General features: G+C 52.2%; 1 protein-coding gene across 1 annotated transcript; it reads right to left on the bottom strand.

Moving 5' to 3' along the window:
• Positions 1 to 1,772: 1,772 nt before the first annotated feature.
• On the bottom strand, positions 1,773 to 12,785 carry VSIG10L2 (V-set and immunoglobulin domain containing 10 like 2). The gene is made up of 11 exons (XM_069566638.1): positions 12,701 to 12,785; positions 10,800 to 11,147; positions 10,282 to 10,557; positions 7,989 to 8,264; positions 7,191 to 7,439; positions 6,189 to 6,449; positions 4,385 to 4,675; positions 3,453 to 3,749; positions 2,664 to 2,786; positions 2,125 to 2,178; positions 1,773 to 1,870 (listed from the first exon to the last, which is right to left on the bottom strand). The coding sequence occupies exons 1-11, from the start codon at positions 12,783 to 12,785 to the stop codon at positions 1,773 to 1,775; spliced, it is 2,358 nt and encodes a 785-aa protein (XP_069422739.1).
• Positions 12,786 to 23,624: the final 10,839 nt, after the last annotated feature.

Here is a 23,624-nt window from a genome sequence, read left to right as displayed (position 1 = left end):
AAAGAAGGATCCCTTCTCAGACCTTGTCTATTTTTACCATTAATCTAGAGCCATGTCCATGTGAACCCCAGAAATTTAGTCTTAAGAAGCAGCTTAGCTTTACTGCCCTGAAAAAAAAGTGTCTGGGGTGGGACTTCCCTGGTGTCCAGTGGTTAAGACTCCACGCTCCGGGGGCCCAGGTTCAATCCCTGGTCAGGGAACTAGATCCTGCAGGCCACAACTAAGGTCTGGCACTTCCCAAGTGGCTTTTCTGGTGGCTCAGAGAGTAAAGAACGTGCCTGCAATGCAGGAGACACGGGTTCGATCCCTGGGTCAGGAAGAGCCCCTGGAGAAGGAAATGGAAACCCACTCCAGTATTTTTGCTTGGGAAATCCCACGGACAGAGGAGCCTGGGGGGCTACAGTCTATGGGGTCGCAAAGAGTCGGACACAACTTAGCAACTAAACAACAGCAAGATCCAGCACAGCCAAAAACAAACCCAGTGTCTGGGCTGCTTCGCCCAGAAAGCCACCAGGGACTTCTGCCTGGGGTGGGCCCTGTCGCGCAGCGTTCCCCAGGTTGAAACAGGCCTGCCTTGAACCTCAGCCCCAGCCCTGAGAGCTCTGAGGGAACCCGAAGCCCTCTTCTCGTGGAGAGAGACTGAGTCCTTGAGAAACTTAGGAGAGCGCTGTTCTTGTCAGCGTCCGTTTCCTTTCAGGCGCCACTTTCCCGATTCCTGGCAGGACCATCCCTTGGCCGTCTGGCTGTTTGTTCTCTTCTGCGTCCCCCGCGGAGGCAGGCCTGCCGACTCGCGCAGGCAGTGGAACAAGCACGCATTTGTGTTTCACCCAGATGTCAGACACACGCTCGGAGCCAGTGAGTCATGCCGGCGGCTGACAGAGTGTGACTCTGGCCAGCCCCGGGCCCCCTGGCAGCCAGCTCCCCCAGCCTGGTGGCAGGAACCCCTGTCCCGTCTTGTTGGCACAGACTCTCGAGTCCGGCGACTGTGAGCCCTTTGAGCATGGCAGGCTCTGTGCTGTGCCTGCATGAGAGGTGAAAGGGAGACAAGGGCTCTGGACACCTGGCTCTGCTACCAGCCCTGGTGCAGCTTGTGTTTGACGGGGAAGGAGCTGGAAATTGGGAAAGAGCCAGAAGATCGCGTCTCTATGGCCCTACCATCCTGAAGGCGCTGGATTTTATTTGCTCTCGAAAGCTAAGCAGGGTCAGGCCTGGTTAGTACTTAGATGGGAGAAGAGCACATTTCTTGCCACAGTTGCATGAAGGGAACACACACACACCTGCCTATCTTATTTCCCATCTCCTAGCTTCCTCCCAGTAGGGAAACTGGGTCCCGACTGAAGCTGGTCAGCTTCTCCCCATGGGAGCTGCAAATGGAATAACCCTCCACCAGTGAGAGCATCACATGTGATTTATTGAGAGATTATTCAGTGTGCGAACTCAGACTGGAGGCAGGAAGCTAGGTCAGATGGCTCCAGACACCGTTCCCACACCGTGGTTCTCACTTGCCCTCGGACAGCCAGCGATCTCCACAGTCATGTGTCTTCCTGGTTTTTCCACCTCTGTCTGCCATGAGCTGGGCCAGGACTGGTTTCTTAACCAAGTCATTAGAGGCCCTGCAGCTGAGCCTTCCACTGGCTGTAAAAAGCTGCTTATCCAGCAGGAAGGGGTAGTTAGGGTCTTAGCTACCTTGTCTTTAAGATTCAATGTGACGAGGGAATGTCCCATCCCCCCACCGTCTCCCCTAAGCCTGTTGGCACCTTCCACTTGGGGACTCATGGTGCGGCCGTTACTGTGATGGTGACATTTACTGGGGGCTCCATGGATTCTTGTGCAGGATCTGAACCTGGGGTGGTGGGGGATGGTTCAGTGCCTACAGAGAATGGACACAAGCAAAGGAAAGAGAGATGCCTGGGGGCATCCCAGGTTGTTCCCAGCGGACGAGGGAGACTGAGCTTTATGGGTGACTCATGACTATGCTCCCGAGTTTGGGGGTAAAATTGAGCTTACCTGGCATTGTCTCGGGGCCACCCCTTGAGCCCTGATATTGGTGACTTTGCTCCCTGAGGGTGAAGAGTAAAGTTATACTTTCCCAGCCTTCCTGTCCAGTTAGAAGAAAATCCTGACCTCCAGAATGATTGGGCTTCCACACCCACCTGGGAATGAGCAAGCGCCCAAGGCCTGAAGGAAGAAAAGGAAGAGATGTGTTTCTTGAGCAACCAGCCTAGGTCCCGGGAGAATAACCCTCCTCTCCCCAGGGTCAGGAACCTGGAAGGGGGTGGCCCAAGATGCCCAAGGTTCAGGGTTGGAGCCCTGATGACTCCTAGCTTTGGGAAGAGGTCACAACTAAGGAAGAGCCTAGATTCTTTGCCCAGGGGAGTCTACGAATTGTGTGCTAAGTTGCTCAGTTGTGTCCAACTCTTTGCAACCCTGTGGACCATAGCCCACCAGGCTCCTCTGTCCATGGGATTCTCCAGGCAAGAACACTGGAGTGGGTTGCCATTTCCTCCTCCAGCGGATCTTCCCCACCCAGGGATCAAACCCAAGTTTCTAGCGTCTCCTGCACTGGCAAGTGGGTTCTTTACCATCTGAGACAGCAGGGAAGCCTGTCTAATATGGGGCTGCCTCTTGGGGTCAACAGCCCAGTCCTTGAGCTTCGCACTCACAGGGGAAGGTGTCCGGGTGCCGGGCAGCATACTGGAACACCAGCAGGGAGGCCACTGTCGCCACCACCATTCCTGTGCCTGCCGCACCCAGCACTGCCGCGTAGGCGCTGAAGGGAGGGTCCGCTGGGAGAGGGTGTACAGGGCAGGTTTAGAGCCACTGCTGAACTCGGCAACAGTGGCTCTGGGGCATCATGCAGGCCGTGCCCTGCTCCTCCGGTTGGCCCTCCACCTGGGGGTTGGGGAATGGGATCAAGAGCAGGCCTCGACCTAGAGGATCGGGAGACCAGGTCTCTCCCCAGGAGAGGGTACTCAGCCTGCCTGGGCTCCTGGGGTGTTGAGTCCCCAGCCAAGGCCCCTCTATCTGGCAGAGCAGGCAGTAGTCTGGTTATCTTGGCAGTCTGGTGCAGGAGGGAAGGAATCCCCAGGGTGGAGAATGAACAGCAGGAAGCCAAGAGCCCACCTGTGCCCCAGGAGGTGAGACTGAGGCGCAGAGCTGGGCCCTCACCCTAATTCAACTACCGGCAACTACACCTCCCGTTCACTATTTCTTCTGATCTGAGCTGGACTATGGTTCCCGCCACTAGGCCCAGGCCTCCAGAGACTCTGGGAGGGACAGAAAGACAGCATTGGGGTTACTTGAGATGGGGAGGGTGGAGGAGAGGACAGAGACTGGGGGTGGAGGGGCTCAGGAGGAAGGAACAAAGGAATGCATGCCCTGCAGAGAAGAAAATGACCCGGGTTGGGTTCAGTGGAGAAAATCAAGTCTCTCCACGGCGCAAGCCCAGGCACCTGGTGTCTTCACCTCAGAGGGATGGCCAGCCGTGCGATGATTCAGAGCCAGGACTCGGAAGCCATAGCGGACCCCCGGGTCCAAGCCCCCCAGCCGCCGGCCCCTGCTCTCCGGCTCGATGTCACCAGCCACGGTCTCCCAAGCCCCTGCCCCCAGGCCTGGGACGCTGGCCCTTCGCTGCACCAGGAAGCCCGTCAGATTGCCGGGGCCTCGGACGGCCCATTGCAGCTGCACCTCGCTCCGGCGTCTCCCGTAGGTCAGGCGGCTGATGGTGACGTTGGGGGGAGCTGGGTATCCTGGGGTGAAGGCAGGGACACATATAGGCGTGTGTGCGCATTCATGTGCGTGCTCGAGGGCTTCTTAGTGTTTTGTTGAGATACAGCTGGTGGTGTGGGGATGCGGAGATGGGGGTGTAGCCTCGACCACTTCTGTGTAGTTTCAGTCTTTGTTACCCTAGACTTACACACTGGCCTCAGTTTCCTCCTCTGTGAATGGAGGTGTGTGTTAATCGCTCAGTTGTGTCTGACTCTGCAGCTCCATGGTCTGTCCCTGGGATTCTCCAGGCAAGAATACTGGAGTGGGTGGCCATTCCCTTCTCCAAGGGAATCTTCCCAACCCAGGGATCAAACCCGGGTCTCCTGCTTTGCAGGCAGATTCTTTACCGTCTGAGGCACCAGGGAAGCCCCTTATAAATGGAGGAAAAGGAGGTTATTCTGACTACATGGAGTACTGTTTGCCTGAACTTGAGGGTATCCGATTCACGTTCATGTGGGATTTGTGTTTTTTGAGGGTCCATCTGTGCCTGAGAAAGATGACACATCCAAGGTTTGAAACAGGGAATCCATGTGCCTTTCCACCTAAAGAGCAGTGGCTGGAGGTTCTCCATCCCCTCTGCGTGCACACACACACGTGCACACCACCCCTAACTCACTCAGGACCTCCAGCAGGACGCTCCGACTGCTGTTGCCCAAGGCATTTTGGGCCATGCACTGGTAAGTGCCCCCGTGTCGGGCTGGGTCGGCACCTTGGACACTCAGGCGCAGTTGGGTCCCCTCAGAGTGCAGCATGAATCCCAAAGTGCCTGGCTCCACCTGCCGTCGCTGAGGGCCCAGCCAGAGGAGCTGGGCGGGTGGCAAGCCCGCCAGGAGGGCACATCCCAGCCAGGCCTCTTCCCCCTCCAGCACTGACACCCGGGGCTCAGCCACTGCCAGTTGAGGGGCTTCTGCAAAGACAGAGAGGATAAGCTGAGAAGGTGCCCCCTGTGCTGGTGGGGATGCTCAGAGGGGAGGTGCTGACCAGTGGTGGAGGGAGTGGGGAGGGGAGAAACGAGATGGGGGCACTGTAGAGTTGAGAGTGAAGCCTGCCTTGGCGGGTCTGCCCCCTCTTTCAGCCTCTCGTTCTATGCCGCATTCCCAGCACCACATACTCCAAGTTTTACAGACAGTAGTTATATTTCATGATGCTTCTCTCCCTCCTGACCCCAGAGCAGCTCCTACAGGTGGGCCCCCGCCCTACTTACCTCTGCATTAACCACCTCCTCCCAGCACCTGGCCCAGGGCCTCCTATCCCCATCTCCCAAAGGCCCACAATGCCTCCACCCCGGGCACAGTGGGCCCGGCCCACAGCAGGTGCTGTTTTTATGGACTAACTCCTAAAGACCCAGGGTTTCAGGTGTTCATGAATCTTCTATGATGGAATTTCCAGTCCTGAGGCTGAGTAATAAGGGAAAGAAATATGTTGAGTGGTGGACCTCCCTGAAAACCATGCTAGTCACTCGGCCTTTGCAGACCAAGACGTGAAGCATTTTGTGAGAACTGTTCTAGGTGACGGCTATGCCGTTCGCTTTTCTCAAATTTTTACTCCAATGTTTAATTCTTTGTTCATGAGTTGGTGATAAGCAAGACTGGCATGGCCAGATGAAGACAGAGAAAGAAATCAGACCAAGAACAGAGGGAGTGGGAAAAGCAGAAGAGGACTTCTGGTGCCTGATTCGTTCATGCAGATCAAGAACAGTTTGGCACCTTGTGCAAACTGATGAAAATGAGGGCGACGGAATTCCCTCCAAGTCTAGACCTTGCTGTCCAATAACAGTCCCCCTCCCTCACTCCCCGGCCACATGTGACAATTTAGCACTTGAAATGCAGCCAGTCCACATTGAGATGTTCTGCCACTAGAAACACACACATTAGATTTTGAAGGCAGTATGAAAAGAAAGAAGAATGTAAATATCACTGATAATTTTATTATTGCATGTTGGAATTAGTATATCAGTGTGTTGTGTTAATCACTCAGTCATGCCAACTCTTTGTGACCCAATGGACTGTAGCCTGCCAGGCTCCTCTGTCCATGGAATTCTCCAGGCAAGAATACTGGAGTGGGTTGCCATTCCCTTCTCAAGGTGATTTTCCTGACCCAGGCATCAAACCCAGGTCTCCCACAATGCAGGCAGATTCTTTACCGTCTGAGCCACCAGTGTGTTGGGTATATCAAGCTAAATAAAATGTTTCACTGTTTCTTTTTTACTTTTTTAAAACGTGGTTACTAGAAAATGTTAAATTCTATCTATGGCTCACATTATATTTTTATTGGACAACACAGACCTAGACCAAATCCCCTAAATTTATGCATCAAAAAACTTGAATCCCTGGGAGGGAAGGTGACACAGGTTCTTGACTCACTTTGCATTTCTCCTCAGCCGCCAACCCCCGGAGCCCCTCACCCCAGCTCTGACTCACCTAGCCGCAGCCGGCAGAGGGGGTCAGGGGCCCTGAGTGGGTGAGTGCCCCGGCAGGTGAACTCTCTGCCAGCCAGGTCTTCCAGGGCCTGCAGGAGGTAGATGGCCGGAGAGGAGCTGCTGCTGCCCAGAGGCTGCTCCTGCTCATCAAGCCAGCTCAGCACAGCAGGGGGCTCGCCTCCGGGCCACTCACAGCTCAGCATGATGAACTGGTCTCTGATTGTGGCCATGGTCCAGCAAGTGGGGCTCCGGAGTGGTTCCCCTGGGTAGGGAATCATGGCTCAGCACGGCGCTACAGGAGGAGAAAGGGCTGGCAGGCCTACCCATCCCTTCACTCTTCATTAATTGCTTCACTCACTCATGCCTCTGCGTACACACTGTCTCACTCACTCACTCATTCAGTCATTCATTTGACGTTTATTGAGGGCTGACCATGTGCCTGGGAAATAGTGGGAACAGAGTGCAGTAGAATCTGATGTGTGCTAGAGCACAGGTAGAAAGACAAAGTCTCTGGGCCTTCACGGGGGAGGACTGAAGACAGGATGACATATGAACTCGGCCTTGGTAGATGGGTAGGAGTTTCCAAGGTAGAAAGAAAACTAAAGGCAAGTCTCAAGGCCAACATGCAATAATTGTTGTTCGCTGTTCAGTCACTAAGTCGTGTCCAACTAACTCTTTAAGACCCTGTGGATAATGCAAGCGTGCAAGAATAGACCAGTAAAAATAAGGTCCTCCCTGGGGGCTGGGAGATGGTAACAAGGGTGTCCCAGGGCTCTAAGCCAGACTTAAGCCACCGTGTGGATGGAGACTGGGGCTGGAGAGGAGAGAAAAGCTAGAGGTGGGGATTGAGCCGTGCTGCCACCTCCCCATTAAGCGGCAGGTCTGGGAGACCGTGGTCTGCAGCCCCTTCTCCGACCCCATGGCCCCAGTGGTCTGGGCCCTGGCCCCCTGCCCACTCCTCTGCCTGCACTGGCATGCCCTGCCATCTACCATATACACTCACACAGCGTGATCCTACAGAGCATGGGCAGAGCCAGAGCTGGGTGCCTGCCAGTGCAGGTGAAGGCGCTGCTGTTGGCAAGCTGGGTGGCTGCATAACTCCAGGTGACATTGCTGAGTGCAGTGGGGCCAGCTCCCTGGGGTCCGGCCCACTGCAGCTGGGCAGCTGGAAGCCCCCCAGGCCAGGTGCAGACCAAAGTCAGTGCCCCAGGGGCAGGGAGAACAGCGCAGGAGGGCCGCCCCTTGGGGGGATCTGGGTGGAGAAGCGTGTGAGGGCAGGGCTGGAGCGGTGTGCCACAGCCCACCACCCCCGCCACCCCCCACCGACCTGGGAGCCTGGAGGCCTGAGGTGTCAAGGGTGGAGGAAGTAGGGAGAAGTTGGTGAGCTGGGAAAGAGTGAGGGGCTGATAAGGGAAAGGCATAGTTCTCAGGCCAAGGGCAGAGGCTGGGAGAGGGGTGGGTATTCAGAGTCCGTGAGGAATCCCAGAGCCCCCCTAGTCCCCCACCTGGGAAGTCTCCCTTTCTCTGCTTTGCCCCACTCTCTTTACCCTTCTCTGTGCCTCAGTTCAGTCCCCAGGGTGAAAGAACTGTTCCCTGGGGAGGGGTCTACATATGGTCATCCCATCTTCCCACCCCTTCCCACTTTGGAGGGCTTTTATAGACCCGCTCTGACCACCTAGCAACTCCATCTAGTTTCCCAAGTGTTCCCTCCCAATCCACGTCCACACCAGGGCCCCTGGACTCTGCCCGAGCAGAGGTCCGGGCGGCTCCTGTTGCAAGGGGCCCCTCCCCACACACTCACAGTAGACGGTGAGCTGGACACTGGTCTGCGTGTGGGTGTCCAGGCGGCTGTTGCGGGCCAGGCAGGTGTACAGGCCTGTGTGGGCACGGCTGGCACTGGCGATGACGTAGGTGGGCCCGGCATGCACCCGAGTGTGGTCATGAAGCCACACGTAGAGGCTGGGGGGGTTGGATGCAGCCAGGCAGCTCAGGGTCACCTCTTCCCTCTCACTGGCCCCAAACCCCTCCTCAGTGAACCCCAGTGGCTCCACGGTGATCACAGGATTGTCTGGACCATCTGGAGGGCAAGGAAGGCTTGTCATATCCCAGCCTTCATTCCTTCAGTCACTCGTATAGTCGTCGCTGAGTTTACTCCCTACCCAGTGGGTATCTATGATGTACCAGTGTGTCAATACTGTGCTAGGCCCCCAGGAACTCAAGGAGCAGGGGCCTTTGGCACAGTCCAGTGTAGGTGACCAGGGTTGGTGCAGGTGAGCACCCTGGGCTGGGGGAGCTCAGGAAGGCAGCTGTGACTGTTGTGCGGCTTCCCTGAGGGACTGCTGGTTGAATTGGGGTGGGGGGATGGGCAAGACCCAGCTGGGCAGAAAAGAGGCAGAGTGCCCCGTCCTTCCCATCTGCCTGGGATTGAGGGGTTTCTTGGAACTGGGGCAGTTGATCCTTTTAGACTGGAAAGGGATGAAAACAGGGTGAGAAGATGCCCTGAGCATAACCCTAGCAGCCAGCCCTCCTCACTGCCCCTGTCTCCTGGGTCCTCTCTCTCCCTGATTCCCAGAAAGGACTGAATTCTCTGCCTGTTTCATTCTGCTCCTAATTCTTTCCCAAGAACTTCTCACCTGTCTCCCCCATGCTCCTCTGCTGACGATTTCCACAGGCCACCATCATTAGTGGACATCCTTAGGCAGAGTCCTAGCTCCTTAAATGTACTAGACCAGCACTGTCCAATAGGCATGTGTGAGCCACACATGTGTTAAATTTTCCAAGTCTTAGGAAGGGAAAAATAACCAAACCCAACCAAGTGAAAAAAACACACAAATTTTAATAATATTTCATTGAACCACATCCATGCAGAATATAGTTCCAATGCACAATCAACATAAAAAGTATTGGGACTTCCCTGGCTTCCCAGTGGTTAAGACTGTGTGTGTCCACTGCAGGGGACATGGGCTTGATCCCCAGTTGGGGAACTAAGATCCTGCATGTCATGTGGCATGGCCAAAATTTTTGAAAAATAAATCAATAAATAACGTACAATTAGTCAAAAATCATTTTTAAAAAGTATTGATGAATATATATATATATAGGTATATATAGGTATATATATGGATGTGTGTGTGTGTTAATCACTCAGTCATGTCTGACTCTTTGCAACCCTATGGATTGTAGCCTGCTAGGCTCCTCTCTCTATGGGATTTCTCAGGCAAGAATACTGGAGTGGGTTGCCATTCCCTTCTCCAGGGGGTCTTCCTGACCCAAGGATCAAACCCAGGTCTCCTGCACTGCAGGCAGATTTTTTACTGTCTGAGCCACTGGGGAAGCCCATATATATGCACAGATATACATACTTATTTTTAGATTAAATCTTCAAAGTCTAGTGTGCATTTTACACTCAGAGCGCATCTCAGGTTCAGCCACATCCCGAGAGATCAAAGTCACACAGTGGCTGCCCTATTGGACAGTATAGCGCTAGATTATCCTAGTCTTCATCTTTCACACAAACCACTGATTTCATTTTTAAATTAAAAAAAATCTTTAAAAAAAATTTTTAGAAGTTAATTTGCTTCATGTGTTCTCTTTACTGAAATAACTGTTTTTGTCTTCGGTCCACTTTTGTACAGATTTCTGCTTCTTTCCTCACTTGTTTTGGAGCTTTTTCTAATCCTTTGTTTGCTATTGGTGCTTTCAAGACAAGTTTCTGATTTCTAATTGCAACCTCTCAGCCTTAGACTTCGGATCAAATTGCCACCCTCTCTTTTCACTGAAACTCCCTCCCTGTTTCTTCAGGATTCAGTTGGTCAAAAGCAGAATTTCTGAGCCACCCCTGAAATTAGGGTAAACTGACTATGAATGTATGAACATTTTCCTGGGAATAGAGGCCCTCGACCTTGAAAAGGTGAAAATGCCTTGTATTAGAGCCATCTTTGACACCAGTGGGTACAATGCCTTGACTCCCGCCAACTGGAGCCTCTTGGAGGGCTAGGGTATTCCTGGGGGTCCCGAGATGTGTCAGGAGGCCAAGCCCAGGTGGGTAGGTGGGTGCCAGCCCTGACCCCTTCCCCTCGGCCATTGTGACTCACAGATGACGTCCAGGAAGGCTCCTTCACTGCTCAGCTGGTTGACGGCGTTGTGGGCAGTGCACGTGTACCAGCCCAGGTGTGTCCGGTTGACGGGGTCCAGCTGGATCAGACGCTTTGTGACCCCCATGAGAGCCTCTGCAGGGCCCCGGGGTGCCTGATGCTGCCAGGCAAAGGTCACGGGCTCTGTGCCCTCCCGCACTATACACGTAGCCACCAAGGAGGCCCCCTCTACTGGGGACGGGTCACTCAGCCGCACCTGAGGCTTCGATACGGGCACTGGCCAGAGGAAGGAGAGGCCCTGTGTTTGTTATCGCAGACCCAGGCCATGCCCAGTGGCCCAGCACTTGCTGGCAGGCCCCTGAGCGTCCCTTCCCATGATCCCAGGTGTCCCTGCTCCCAGGAGGAGGGCCCCATCGAACCCGAGCCCAGCAGAACACGACAGGCAGCACATGCAGATAGACTCCAAGCAGCACGCACAGCAGCTCAAGCCCACCGGGGTGCCCGGCCAGGCCCCTCACCCAGCACGGCCAGAGCGAGGGAAGAGGAGGTGGCGTGGAGCTGGCCGCTGGCCGCATGCAGGGCCTGGCACAGGAAGTGGCCGCGGGCCCCCTCCTGCAGCTCCCACAGCACCAGGCTGCTGTTTCGCAGACTCACGGCCCCCAGAGCTGAGGCGCTGGCCTCCACCTTGGACTCCCCTCCACTGGCGACGGCCACGGGCTGGGGAATCAGTGAGCCCAGGGGAGTGAAGCTCCAGAAGACCACCAGGGGGGCAGACTGGGCACCACAGGCCAGCTCCACTGAGCCGCCTCGCACTCCCTGGATGGAGGAGGTCTCCCTGGGGGCTCCTCGGGTCGGATGGGGCTGCCCTGGAGACAGAGAGGCAATGCAGAGTGTCCAGGCTGGGCTGAGGTCTCCTGCTCCTGGTCTTCGCCCACAATCTCTGTTATCGGTGGTCTGCAGGGAGGGCCGGCCCAGCAGGGTTCGATAGGGCAGCATAAGCCTTACCAAAGTCCAGAAGGGACTTGGTGGACAAGAGACAGTTTCTGAGGGGCCCACAGAGCTTCCTGTTGGGCTGTGCTGTATGAGCTGGTGGGGTTAGGGAGCAGAGGTTCCCATTAGGCCTTTCGGAAAGCTTGATAAAAATGTAGATTCCTGCCTCATCTCGGAAGCCTGAGTCAGAATCCCCGAGTGGGGAGAGGGGTGTCAGTGCCCGGGAATCTGTATATTAACAACCATCCAGAAGTCAATCTGATGACCAGCCAGACAACGACCCCCGAGGCTCAGGAGGTGTATGTGACCACTGGTAACTCAGGCTCTGGAGATATCTGCATAAGGACTCCAGGGGATTCCAGACTCACTGCAGCAAAGGTGAGATGATCCCAGCCTGCAGTCAGCCCACCCAGCACCCATTCATTCATCAGCTGTTAATCTGGAGCGCCTGCATGGGCTACCGTGACAAATGAGCCCTCCATCTCTGCCCTCATGGAGCTTCCGGTCCACCAGGCAGCAGACAGCAGCGATGGGGAAGGCAGATCCAGCAGGCAACCTCACGCCTGCCTGGGCACCCTGTTCTTCTGTCGCTTTTGGTCAACATGCTGCAGGGAGCCTCAGCAAACTTAGGAAAGATAAATGCCTCCGGGGACGACTGATCTCCAGGGCTCCCTCACACAAGCTTCTGCTGACTGAGTGCCCCCCATACCGTGCCTGCCCTTAACTCTTCCCCTGCTGATCACCTACTGATCTTCACCATAGCAACCATGGCATACCCTCCCCAGACTCGGAAACATGAAATCACTTCGTCTAAAATCACACGGTACATGGAGGAGCTGGGGTTGGAGCCCTGCCTAATCCCTGACCTCAGATTCTCCCCACTGCTGTCAGCTTCCCCAGAGAGAGAAGAGGGGGAGACAGGTGTGGAGTTGGAGGGATGGGATCAGAATCAAGATTCTGATGTTCAGCTGGTCAAGGAGAAAGGCATTTAATCCAGAAACTGGTTCTTTCCAACCCCGTGGACCTTACTTTGGACGCTATGAGCATCTCCCACCTGGACTATTGCAAAGCTCTCCCCACTGCCTCCAGCTCCCTGAAAGCTGTCAGCTTTGGAGGGAACGTCCTGAAGCCCAGGTCTGACCGTGTCACACTAAGCTCACACCCCGACAGTGGCCCTCAGCACAAGCTGTAATGACTTCTCAAAGTTCAGAAGAGCAGAGCACTCTCGGTGCTCTGGCCCTGCCTCCCGACCTGGCACGAGAGGTCACTCAGCACACACGGGCTGGTGTCTGGCAGGTGGATGAAGTCAACGGGCTTCACTGAACGGCTACACAAGGGCAGAAAGAGGATCCGGAGGAAGCAAGGGGAAGAAATCATGGGATGTGAGTAGGGGTGGGCGCCTGTGGAGGGCGGACTGAGCATCACTCACCCGAGGCCCCTGGATGCAGCAGGCAGAGGGGTGCCAGCAGCAGCAGCAGGCCGAGGGGGCTGAGCAGGGCCCCCTGACCCTCCATGGCCCCATCTCCCTGCGTGGCCGCCCCGCTGAGGCTCCTGCCCGCCTCTCAGGCTCCCTCTCTCCAGAGCAAAGCCCAGCCCTGGAAGGTTGGGGGGCAGTCTGGCTCAGGTTGCCAACTGGGGGCCCTCCTGACACATCCACCCCGGATCTCCCGTTACCCTCACCATCCTGATTACAGGTGAATTATTTACCAGATGATTCACTCCATCCATAATGCAGAGTTGGGGAGGGCGAGACCAGGCCAGGGGAGGACCTGCACTCCCTGAAACTTGATTTCAGTAATATGAAATCAGAGAGTGTGAGCATGGGCGTGGCAAAGGCCCCAACTTCGCCAGGTCCAACCACCCGTCCGGTGCGGGACCCCTGCGTGCAGCCCTCCAGACTGCGGGGATCAGGAGGTTCACGGCATCTGTGCACTCTCGTGTTTTCCTCACGTTTCAGGGGGGAGACGCTGGTGGAGGGTTGGCAGGAGCCCTGGAGTCAAACACACTCCGGAGTTCAGGTTTGACTGATGAACCAAAAAATTTTAGGACATTTCTGAGCCTCTCTGAGTGTTAGTTTCTTCGCAGATGAACAGGGATAATAACACCTCCTTTCTTGTAAAGATTATTGTGACTATAAACGAAAAACTTACACTAGGGTCTGGGGGGCTTCTTGGGTGCTTGTAATGTCCTATTTCTTGACTCGGGTAGGAGTTACAGTTCATCAAGCTGTATATTCATTTTGTATACGTGCTTGATATAATTTACACACACACACAACACACACACGTGTGAATGGTGCACATCGTCGGTGCACCAACATTCAAGCTCCTGGCTAGATCTGGCCTGCAAAGTCAGGGCCCTAGAGGTGGAATGGACACCAGGTTGCTGGGCTGGCCTCTCTGAAGCCCAGCGCTCTCTCTCCCCTCTCTCGTCCTCAGCGTGTCCTGCTGCTGTAGCTGTCTCTTATGACAACCTGACATAAGGTCAGAGTTTTCCATTATCTGATGGCAGGGCTGAGGGGAGGGTGAGATTCCTGGACCCCAGTGAGATGAGCTTTGACGTCGGGTATTAGGTTCCTTGGGGCTCAGCCGGGACAGGGGCTATCAGAGCTGATGCCAGGCAGGGCATCGCTGGGCCCAGAGATGTTGGCTGTGGTACTCTCGGCCTCTCAGTGGCCGTAGGACAGTGAAAAGACCCCTGTCCTTCACTCAACCCATAGCCAAGGTTCTTCCCTGTCTTCCACAGGGTCTTTAGCCTACATTTGTTCCTAACTGAGCTTTGAGTAGAATGGCAAATGGTTCCTGGGGATTGGGGTCACATGTAGTGGGGATAGGTGGGGCAAATAGGGTACCGCCCCCTGTTTGCCCTCCCTGTTGGCTCTATGTCCCTTCCATTCTGATGCCCCCATCCTAACTGGGGGAGCGTTAGAATGTCCATTAGCCATTTTGGGGGGAGCAGAGAATAGGGATCTGGGCTTGCCATCCACCCCAGGTGGCTGGCAACCCCTGTATCCAGAGGAAACATGAGGATCCAGACAGGGTGAATCAGAAACCCTTAAAGTAGGTGTCCCCAACCTCCGGGATCTAATGTCTGAGGATCTGAAGTGGAGCTGATGTAAAACTAACAGAAATGAAGCGCCCAGTATACACAATGCACTTGAATCTTTCCCAAACCACCCCCTCAACACACACACACACACACACACACATTCAGCATCTGGTGAACCCCCGTCTCACAGTGCATGTCCAGTCAATGTCTCTTTCTTGCCTTCTTTGTGTTTGGGTTGAACTGGAATCTGCTTTTCTGACACATCTGTCCTTGGGGTTGAATTCTTCCAATGAAACTTTGCGAAACTATTTGAATCCCTCTTTCAAATGCTGCTGATCCTGCTAAGTCGCTTCAGTTATGTCCCACTCTGTGTGACCCCATAGACGGCAGCCCACCAGGCCCCTCTGTCCACAGGATTCTCCAGGCAAGAACACTGGAGTGGGTTGCCATTTCCTTCTCCAATGCATGTATGCACGCTAAGTTGCTTCAGTCGTGTCTGACTCTGTGTGATTCCATGGACAGCAGCCCACCAGGCCCCTCTGTCCACAGGATTCTCCAGGCAAGAACACTGGAGTGGGTTGCCATTTCCTTCTCCACTTTCAGATGAAAGGCATTCAATATTTGCAGCAGCATATCTAGCCCTCCTCTTCTCCGTCTGAGTGGTAATCAGAGTTCCCATCCATTGACAGGCCCGTGCTGGGTGTGCCGGCTGTTCTCAGCCCGCCAGGAAACAGCATTGCTGCCTGCATTTCACCAATGAGCTTGAATTCTCTCCATTTCCCCCGCCTCCAACGCCTTCATTCCCCACCTGACTCCCTACCTCTGGGCCTTCTTCAGTTTGTCCCCACCCACCCAGGGCTCCGTCCCCTCTGGGCTGGCTAGGGGTCCATGGAACTGCTAAGTTTCTTCTCCCTAGCAAGAAGATCAATATCTCTCTCAGTGATGTACTGTTAGGGTTTTGCTTATCCATCTGTTGTTATTCAGTTTCTCAGTCATGTCTGACTCTTTGTGATCCTATGGACTACAGCACGCCAGGCTTCCCTGTCCTTTGCTATCTCCCAGAGTTTGTTCAAACTCAAGTCCATTGAGTTGGTGATGCTATCCAACCATCTTATCCTGTTACTCCCTTCTCCTCCTGCCCTCAGTCTTTCCCAGCATCAGGTTCTTTTCCAACGCATTGGCTCTTTGCATCAGGTGGCCAAAGTATTGGAGCTTCAGCATCAGTTCTTCCAGTGAATGTTCAGGGTTGATTTCCTTTTAGAATTGACTGGTTTGATCTTGCAGTCCAAGGCACTCTCAAGAGTCTTCTCCAGGACCACAGTTCAAAAGCATCAGTTCTTCTGTGCTCAGCCTTGTTTATGGTCCACCTCTCACATCCGTACATGACTACTAGGAAAACCATAGCTTTGTCAGCAAAATGATGTCTCTGCTTTTTAATACACTGTCTAGGTTTATCAAAGCTTTTTTTTCAAGGAGCAAGCATCTTTTAATTTGATGGCTACAAGTCACCATCAGCAGTGATTCTGGAGCCCAAGAAAATAAAATCTGCCACTGTTTATCCATCTAGTAAACATTGACTTCCTGGCCACCATGTACCAGGGTGTGTTGATTCCACTGCTTTGCAGGGCCCACACCCAGGCTTGTGAGCAAGGCTGGATGGAACTCAGCCTGCTGAGAGGACACAGCAGCTCCATGGCGCTCCCCAAGCTCTGGAGGAGGGAGCTGTGTGGCTGTAGCCACTATCCAGGTTTCTGGCCACTGCCTCACTTTCCAGGAACCTCTGCATTGCTGTGGGCAGCATCACGCCAGACTGTGACACTTGTTCAGCTTCGGGGCCAAGGGACTCTCATGCCAGTCTCTTCCCGTCTTTCCCTCACATCTCTGCTTCTCTGAGCCAACCTGTAGGCCCCTCATTCTGTGCTATGGTTTTAAGCCAGCTCACCAGCCTGTCACGACCATCTTGAATCTGATGCTGGAGCCCCAGGCCTCGCTCAGAAGGAGCAGAGTGTGGAAGGATGGGGACAGCTGGGCTGGAGCAGAGAAAGCAGATGCTCCTAGAAATAAACGGCTTTTCCATGTGTGTCCACGTGGGCTTTGTTGGAGGCCAACTGTAGGCCCTGGGGACCCCCGCAGGAGATGAGCCGAGGGCTGGAGAGGAAATGGGCCAGAGGCTTTGCGGTCCACACGGCTCCCGCTGACTTCACGGCTGAGAGGAGGGGCGGGTGGGGGGGGGGCGGGCCAGAGGGACAGAGGGTCCAGTAGGGGTCACCGCTTAGTCACTTTGTAAACTGCTCCTTGGGGGACGGAGAGGAAATGAACAAGGCCTAGGCGGAGGGGTGAAGAGAAGGAGAACCACAGAGCTAGGGAGGAAGGGAGGGGAGGCAGAGGCCGAGGTGTGACCCTGAAGGCAGTGGCTCCTCGGGGCCTGGGGTCTCTGCCGGCTCTGCCTGGGAACAAGCCCTCCTTCCTTCTGCTCAACCACTCTCAGTGGTCCCTTCCTGGGCTGCTGTGCGCAGGACAGCCCGTTTCTCCATTTCCTGATGGATTAACAATGTGGTTGTCATGCCCACCAGCTGCTTCTGGGGGTTGTTGTAAGAGTGTAGTGAAGGAGGAGAGGACTGTAAAAAGCATAACAACCACTGTACAGATGGGGGCATGCGACCAAGGCAGACTTTGGAGTCAGATCAGCGTTCAGATCCTGGCTCCATCATCCACTGGCCGGGCGACAGCAAGAAGTCACTTACTCCAAGCCTCAGTCTTTCCCCTACAAAAGGAGGCTGCTCTTAGAACAGTTGTTGGTTTTGTTATGTGTGACAACAGTTGTGTGTTTATATAAGACAATGTTTCTGTTCGTCTTTTAGTGAATACTAAGACATTCAGGGATGAGATGTAATGGTGTCTCTAACATACCTTCGTGTACCTAGAGGGGTTGGATGAGGGATGGGAAGGAAGCTCAAGAAGAAGGTGTTATATGCATGTGTGAGTGCTAAGCTGCTTCAGCTGTGTCCGACTCTTTGCGACCCTATGGACTATAGCCCTCCAGGCTCCTCTATCCACGAGATTCTCCAGGTAAAAATACGGGGGTGGGATGCATGCCCTCCTCCAAGGGATCTTCCTGACCCAGGGATCGAACCCATGTCTCCTGCATCTCCTGCATTGCAGGTTCTTGACCACTGAGCCACCGAGGAAGCCCCAGATATATGTATACATACAGCTGATTCACTTTTTTTACAGAAGACGCTAACCCAACATTGCAATTATACCTCAATAAAAAATTAAATGTTAAATACAACTACTATTAAGAATCCTGGAGAAGGAAACGGCAACCCATTCCAGTATTCTTACCTGGAAAATCCCATGGACAAGGGAGCCTGGGGGGCTACAGTCCTTGGGGTTGCAAAGAGTCAGACAAGACTTAACAACTGAGCGTGCAAGCGCTATTGAGAGGAAAAAAAAAAACCTACAAGAAAATAAAATCAATGAAGCATCTTCAGCCAAGTCTTCAGGGGTTTTCACAGGGCAGATGCAAAACCTGCTTAACACCAAAGTTGTTGTTTAGTCACTAAGTCGAATCCAACTTTCTGTAACTCCATGGACTGTAACCCACCAGGCTCCTCTGTCCACGGGATTGCCCAAGAGTGAGTTGCCATTTTCTGCTCCAGGGGATCTTCCCAACCCAGGGATAGAACCTGCATCTCCTGCATCGGCAGGCAGATTCTTTACCATTTGAGCCACCAAGGAAGCCTGACACCATAGTTAGCATTTCCCTATTTTTGTGAAGCCCAAATTTATTGAAAAGTCATGTTAGGTATTCTCAGTGGAAGTGATGAGTAGGAGAAAGGAAAAAGCATTTGGAGGTAGAGTGGAGAGGGAGAGATTTTCCTGAGTTGAGGAGAGGTCACAGGTCCCTGGGTCCCTGGAAAAGGACCAAGGTCAGGGCCATGACCGCTGGGGGTGGAGAAGTGGAGAGGCCCCCAGAGGCTCAGGCTACAAGGTCAGGAGCAGCCCCAAGGAACCCGAGGCTCGAAGCGTCTCTGCTTTTGGTAACTCAGAAACCCCTGGGAGGGGCAAGGACTCCAGTATGGAATCCACTTTATCTGATTTTAGTGAAATAAAGGAACAGACACTCTTGCACATGTCAGTTTGTGGAGTGAGATTCACACCCTGCCTGCTATTGTTATCGTCAGTGTTGCTGTTATTGCTATTATGAAATAGCCTGGAGCCTGGGCCCGGACACCAGATTTGCGAGCATATTGAATGCTGCTCCAGTAGAGGGTCCTCTCTGAGAGAGGTTCCAGGCCCTTCCTTGCCCCAGCTGGTGCTGGTGCTTCTATCATGCCTGGAGTGACGGTGCTAAGACAGCTTTCCGTGATTGAGGGCCTGGTTGGAGAACTTAGCCTTGGCTGGACCCAGTGAGCATCTGTCTGGACAGGGCCGTTGAGGAGCCAGGCACCAAGGTCAGCAGAGAAAGTCAGGGCTCAAGGAAAGCTCTTGCCTCTCTCTTCATCTTCAGGCCTAGGCTGCTCCCCGCCGCCCCCTCCCAATCCCCTGCTCCCCAACCTGGCTCAATTCTCCAAGTTCCCTGGCTGGGGAGCTGGAAGGAGAAGGGAGTTTCCAGAATGTCTCTGTAGAGCTCCAGGGGGAGGCTTGGCAACTGGAGATTGTCAGCCGTCTCCTTGGCAACTGGCAGCCAAATAATTCTGGGAATGGAGGAGGGGGGAGTGCTCGGCAGGGCGGCCAAGAGAAGCAGATCCCCAGCCTTCTGAAAACTTTAATTCTTCATTACCTGTGTCAGTCAGGGTCCAGGCGGAAGACAGAAACCACATCAGTCAGTTGAAAAGAGAATTGACTATAAAGAATTGGTAACTGCGTATAAAGTTGCTAATTAGGTAACACAGAGCATGCTTGGGTGTCACGGAGCTGGCAACGGCAGGGGCTGGGAAAACAAAGGAAGAGACTGGAACCACCAAACCTTCAACATAGCAAGGAGGGGGACCCACAGCCTGGGACTCAGACCCCTGAGGAGGAGGCTCTGAGCAGGAACCGAAGACCCCTGGGCTTGTGCCCAGACCTCAGGAAGGGGCACCTGCCAGCTGGTGCTGGGTGCTCTGGGGCAGGCGTGTGGGAGTGGGTGGTGGATGATGAAGCTGTCAGTGTTGGAAAAACTGCAAACTGCATTCAGCCGCTGCTTCAGGGTGGGCCTGCTGCTGCTGGGGTGGAGAAGTACGGAGTGAGGCATATGGGGAACACACAGGCGCAAGGAGATGCCCACCCTTCTTTGTCCATCCTGTAGCTTCCTTTTAGCGGCTCCTACTGGGAAATCCGCAAAGAAACAGCTAGCAAAGCAAAAATGGGGTTCACAGGGCCCAAGGTCAGCATCGCAAAGCAGTGGACAGAAGATGGGTCTGGACCTAAGACGTGAAACCCTTAGAGTCGGGACTTCCTTGGTGGTCCAGTGGTTAAGACTCCACACTCCCAATGCAGGGGCCTGGGATTTGATCCCTGGTCACGGGACTGGATCCCACAGACCACAACTGAACTCACATGCTGCAACTAAAAATCCAAATGTCTCAATGCAGACTGAAGATCCCGGTGCTGCAAAGAAGACCCAGCACAGCCAAATAAATAAATAAACAAGAGAAGAAAAAGAGCAGCGTCCAGATCTTTACTTCTTTGAATCTCTTACACAAAGTGCAGGGCCCAGCCTTATAATTGGCACTCAATAAATGTTAAATTGGTAATTATGCCTAGCTTTTACTAAACACTTTTAATAAGGCCAGGCAGAGTGCTAAGCAATACTGAGCATATAGTCGATACTAATCTAATATCTGGAGAAGGCAATGGCAACCCACTCCAGTACTCTTGCCTGGCAAATCCCATGGATGGAGGAGCCTGGTAGTCAGCAGTCCATGGGGTCACTAAGAGTCGGACATGACTGAGCAACTTCACTTTCACTTTTTACTTTCATGCATTGGAGAAGGAAATGGCAACCCACTCCAGTGTTCTTGCCTGGAGATTCCCAGGGATGGGGGAGCCTGGTGGGCTGCCATCTATGGGGTTGCACAGAGTCGGACACGACTGAAGTGACTTAGCAGCAGCAGCATCTAATATCACTGTCTGGCCTCTGCCTTGTTTGGTTCCTGAAAGGGCACGTGGGCCAGCCTTCCCTGGATGGACTCTGGCTTGTCTTGAAGAGTTACTGACATTCACAGTCTCTGACAGCTGGAAGGAATTTGTATAATGTTAGAGATGAAAACAACATCGGTGAGGAAGTATTTAGGTAAAAGTGGCCTTAAGAAAACGAACTATAAATCACTGTGATCAAATCATACATTAAAGGTAAAGGACAAGATGAATAGATCCAGGGGATGGAAATAGAAACCAGTCAGGAAATATAACCCAGAACATGTGGACTATAGTATAAGAATAAAGGTGGTATTTCAAACCAGTGGGGAAAAAGGGTAGTTTATTTAATAAATTGTATAGACACAACTGGCTGGCTGGCTGAAAAACAAAACAAGGTTAAGCTCTCTACCCCACGAGTTATTAAAACCAAGTTTCAAATAGATGAAAGATTTAAATGTATTTTAATTTAAACACTGAAAACAATTTAAATATTGGTTTTTATATTTAAACAATTTCTCAAGGAAATATTTAAAACAATTTAAATATTTAAAACAATTTAATGAGGAAAAAATTAGGAGAATATTTATACAATCTAGGGTTTGAGGAGATTTTTCTAAACAAAGCAGAAAGTCCAGAAGCTATAGAGGAAAATTTTAAATGTTTAAATTTTGGAAGAATAAAAGGTAACATATACAAAATCAAAAGACAAATTATATACTGGAGCAAATATTTCAATTGCCACCAGTAAAGAGTTAACATCTGTAATACACAAAGAGCTCTTATACACAATAAGAAAGAGAAAAGACCTAGTTGAAAACGGACAAAACAAATGGTCAGTCCATTTATGGGAAGATGCTCAATCTCACTAATAGTCAAGGATATGCAAATTTTAAGATGTGACATCACTTTTCTTTTATTAGAATAGCAAAACTTAAAAAGAATGATGATAGCTACAGCTGGTGAAGATGTGGGAGAGACACACGCTCAAATACAGCTGGCGGGTATGTGAATTACCTTGGACTTTGGAGAAAGTGATCTGGTAACATATATAAAAATTAAAAATATGCATCTCTTTAATATAGTCATGTCATTTCTGGAGTTTATCCTACAGGGGAGTAGGAAAAAACCCTGACAAACTCCAGTACACAAGGTTATGGATACAAAAAATTCTTTATAACATTTTTTTGTGGTAGGTTTTCCCACCACACCAATACTATAACATTATGCAGCTATTCAAAATAATAAATTGCATAAAGACAAATGCTATATGATTCCACTTTAGATGCATCTCTAATGGTCAAACTTATAGAAGCAGAAAGGATGGTGGTTGTCCATGGCTGGGGTAGAGGTGAGATGGGGAATTGTTTAAGGGGTATGGAAGTTCAGTTTTGCAAGATGAAAAAGTTCTAGAGGTTGGATGTACAGCAATGTGAATACTTTAACATTACTGAAAGTTACACTTAAAAATGGTAGAGATGATAAATGTTGTGTTATGTGTGTGTGTGTTCTGTCGTGCCCGACTCTCTGTGACCCCATGGACTGTAGCCCACCAGGCTCCTCTGTCCATGGGATTCTCCAGGCAAGGATACCAGAGTGAGTTGCCACTTCCTTCTCCAGGGGACCTTCCAGACACAGGAATCCCACATGCACCTCCTGCATTGGCAGCGGGCTCTTTACCACTGAGCCACCTGGGAAGCTATTTTACCATAATATAAGAAAAAATAAACCAGAAGGATTTTCATTAGGCTTCCCTGGTGGCTCAGACAGTAAAGCATCGGCCTGCAGTGTGGGAGACCTGGGTTTGATCCCTGGGTTGGGAAACTCCCCTGGAGAAGGAAATGGCAACCCACTTCAGTACTCTTGCCTGGAAAATTCCATGGACTGAGGAGCCTGGTAGGCTACAGTCCATGGAGTCCCAAAGAGTCGAACACAACTGAGTGACTTCACTTTATTTCTCTTTCTGTCATGAGTTTAGGTGAGAAAAGCAACTTACATCTTGAGAAGTTGGTGTGATATTTATGAAATAAATAGCAATGATTACAAATAAATGTCTGTCAGGTAGTCAAGATCTGCTTGGCCATGATCCGTGTCCTCTGATTCCAGGGCATTCTCTCTTCTCCTCAAAGCCCAGGATTCTAGACTAACATTGGATTAAGCTCACTAGCTCTGTCAGCCTTTGAGCGGCAAAGCACCCTTTAGACTTTTGCCCTGGTGCTCCCCCATCTCAACCCTCCCCCTTCAGGTCCCCACAGGCTCTGGCTCTACCTGGCACAGCTGTTTCCAATATTCTGCACAAACTTTACTGAAGGAGAAGCCCCGTTTATCATCCTTCAGGCCCCAGCTCCTCCTGATTAGGTACATATGACCTGACCTGTCAGCAGGGCCTGAGCCCCAGTGAAAGGCGAAATTGTTCTGAGCTGGGAGGTGAGGGGGCGGGAACCTGGGGAGCTGAGAAGGGCCCTGAGGAGTCTTCAGCCAGCCTGGAGCAGATGTAGGTGTTCTCAGGCTCAGGGAAAGGGGAAGCTGAGCTGAGAAAATTCTTTAAGGGCCCCTGGTCTGCTCGTCTTCTCCGGCCATATTTTCTGTCTCTCTAGCCTCCAAGTTTAAGGTGTCATGGTGATAAGTTTAGTTGCTAAGTCGTGTCCCACTCTTGTAACCCCATGAACTGTAGCCTGCCAGGCTCTTCTGTCCACAGAATTTCCTAGGCAAGAGTACTGTAATGGATTGCCATTTCCTTCTCCGGGTCTCCTGCATTGCAGGCAAATTCTTTACCATCTGAGCCACCAGGGACGCTCCCTCTAGCCTCCAAGCCTCTTCCAAAGTATTGGAGTTTCAGCTTCAACAATAGTTCTTCCAATGAAAATTCAAGACTAATTTCCTTTACGATAGACTGGTTGGATCTCCTTGCAGTCCAAGGGACTCTCAAGAGTCTTTTCTAACACCACAGTTCAAAATCATCAATTCTTTGGCACTCAGCTTTCTTTATGGTCCAACTCTCACATCCATATATGACTACTGGAAAAACTATAGCTTTGGCTAGATGGACCTTTGTGGGCAAAGTAATGTCTCTGCTTTTTAACATGCTGTCTAGGTTGGTCATAGCTTTTCTTCCAAGGAGCGAGCAACTTTTAATTTCATGGCTGCAGTCACCATCTGCAGTCATTTTGGAACTCAAGAAA

Source organism: Ovis canadensis, chromosome 21, assembly GCF_042477335.2.
Source record: "Ovis canadensis isolate MfBH-ARS-UI-01 breed Bighorn chromosome 21, ARS-UI_OviCan_v2, whole genome shotgun sequence".
Taxonomy (NCBI): domain Eukaryota; kingdom Metazoa; phylum Chordata; class Mammalia; order Artiodactyla; family Bovidae; genus Ovis; species Ovis canadensis.
This window is presented reverse-complemented; position numbering and strand designations above follow the sequence as displayed.

Excerpts from the sequence above, each read along its gene's own strand:
- VSIG10L2 (XM_069566638.1), bottom strand. The coding sequence starts at position 12,785 with ATGGAGGGTCAGGGGGCCCTGCTCAGCCCCCTCGGCCTGCTGCTGCTG. Across the intron at positions 11,148-12,700 it reads GCTGCATCCAGGGGCCTCGG|GGCAGCCCCATCCGACCCGA; the intron begins GTGAGTGATGCT and ends CTCTGTCTCCAG. Across the intron at positions 10,558-10,799 it reads CCTCGCTCTGGCCGTGCTGG|TGCCCGTATCGAAGCCTCAG; the intron begins GTGAGGGGCCTG and ends TCCTCTGGCCAG.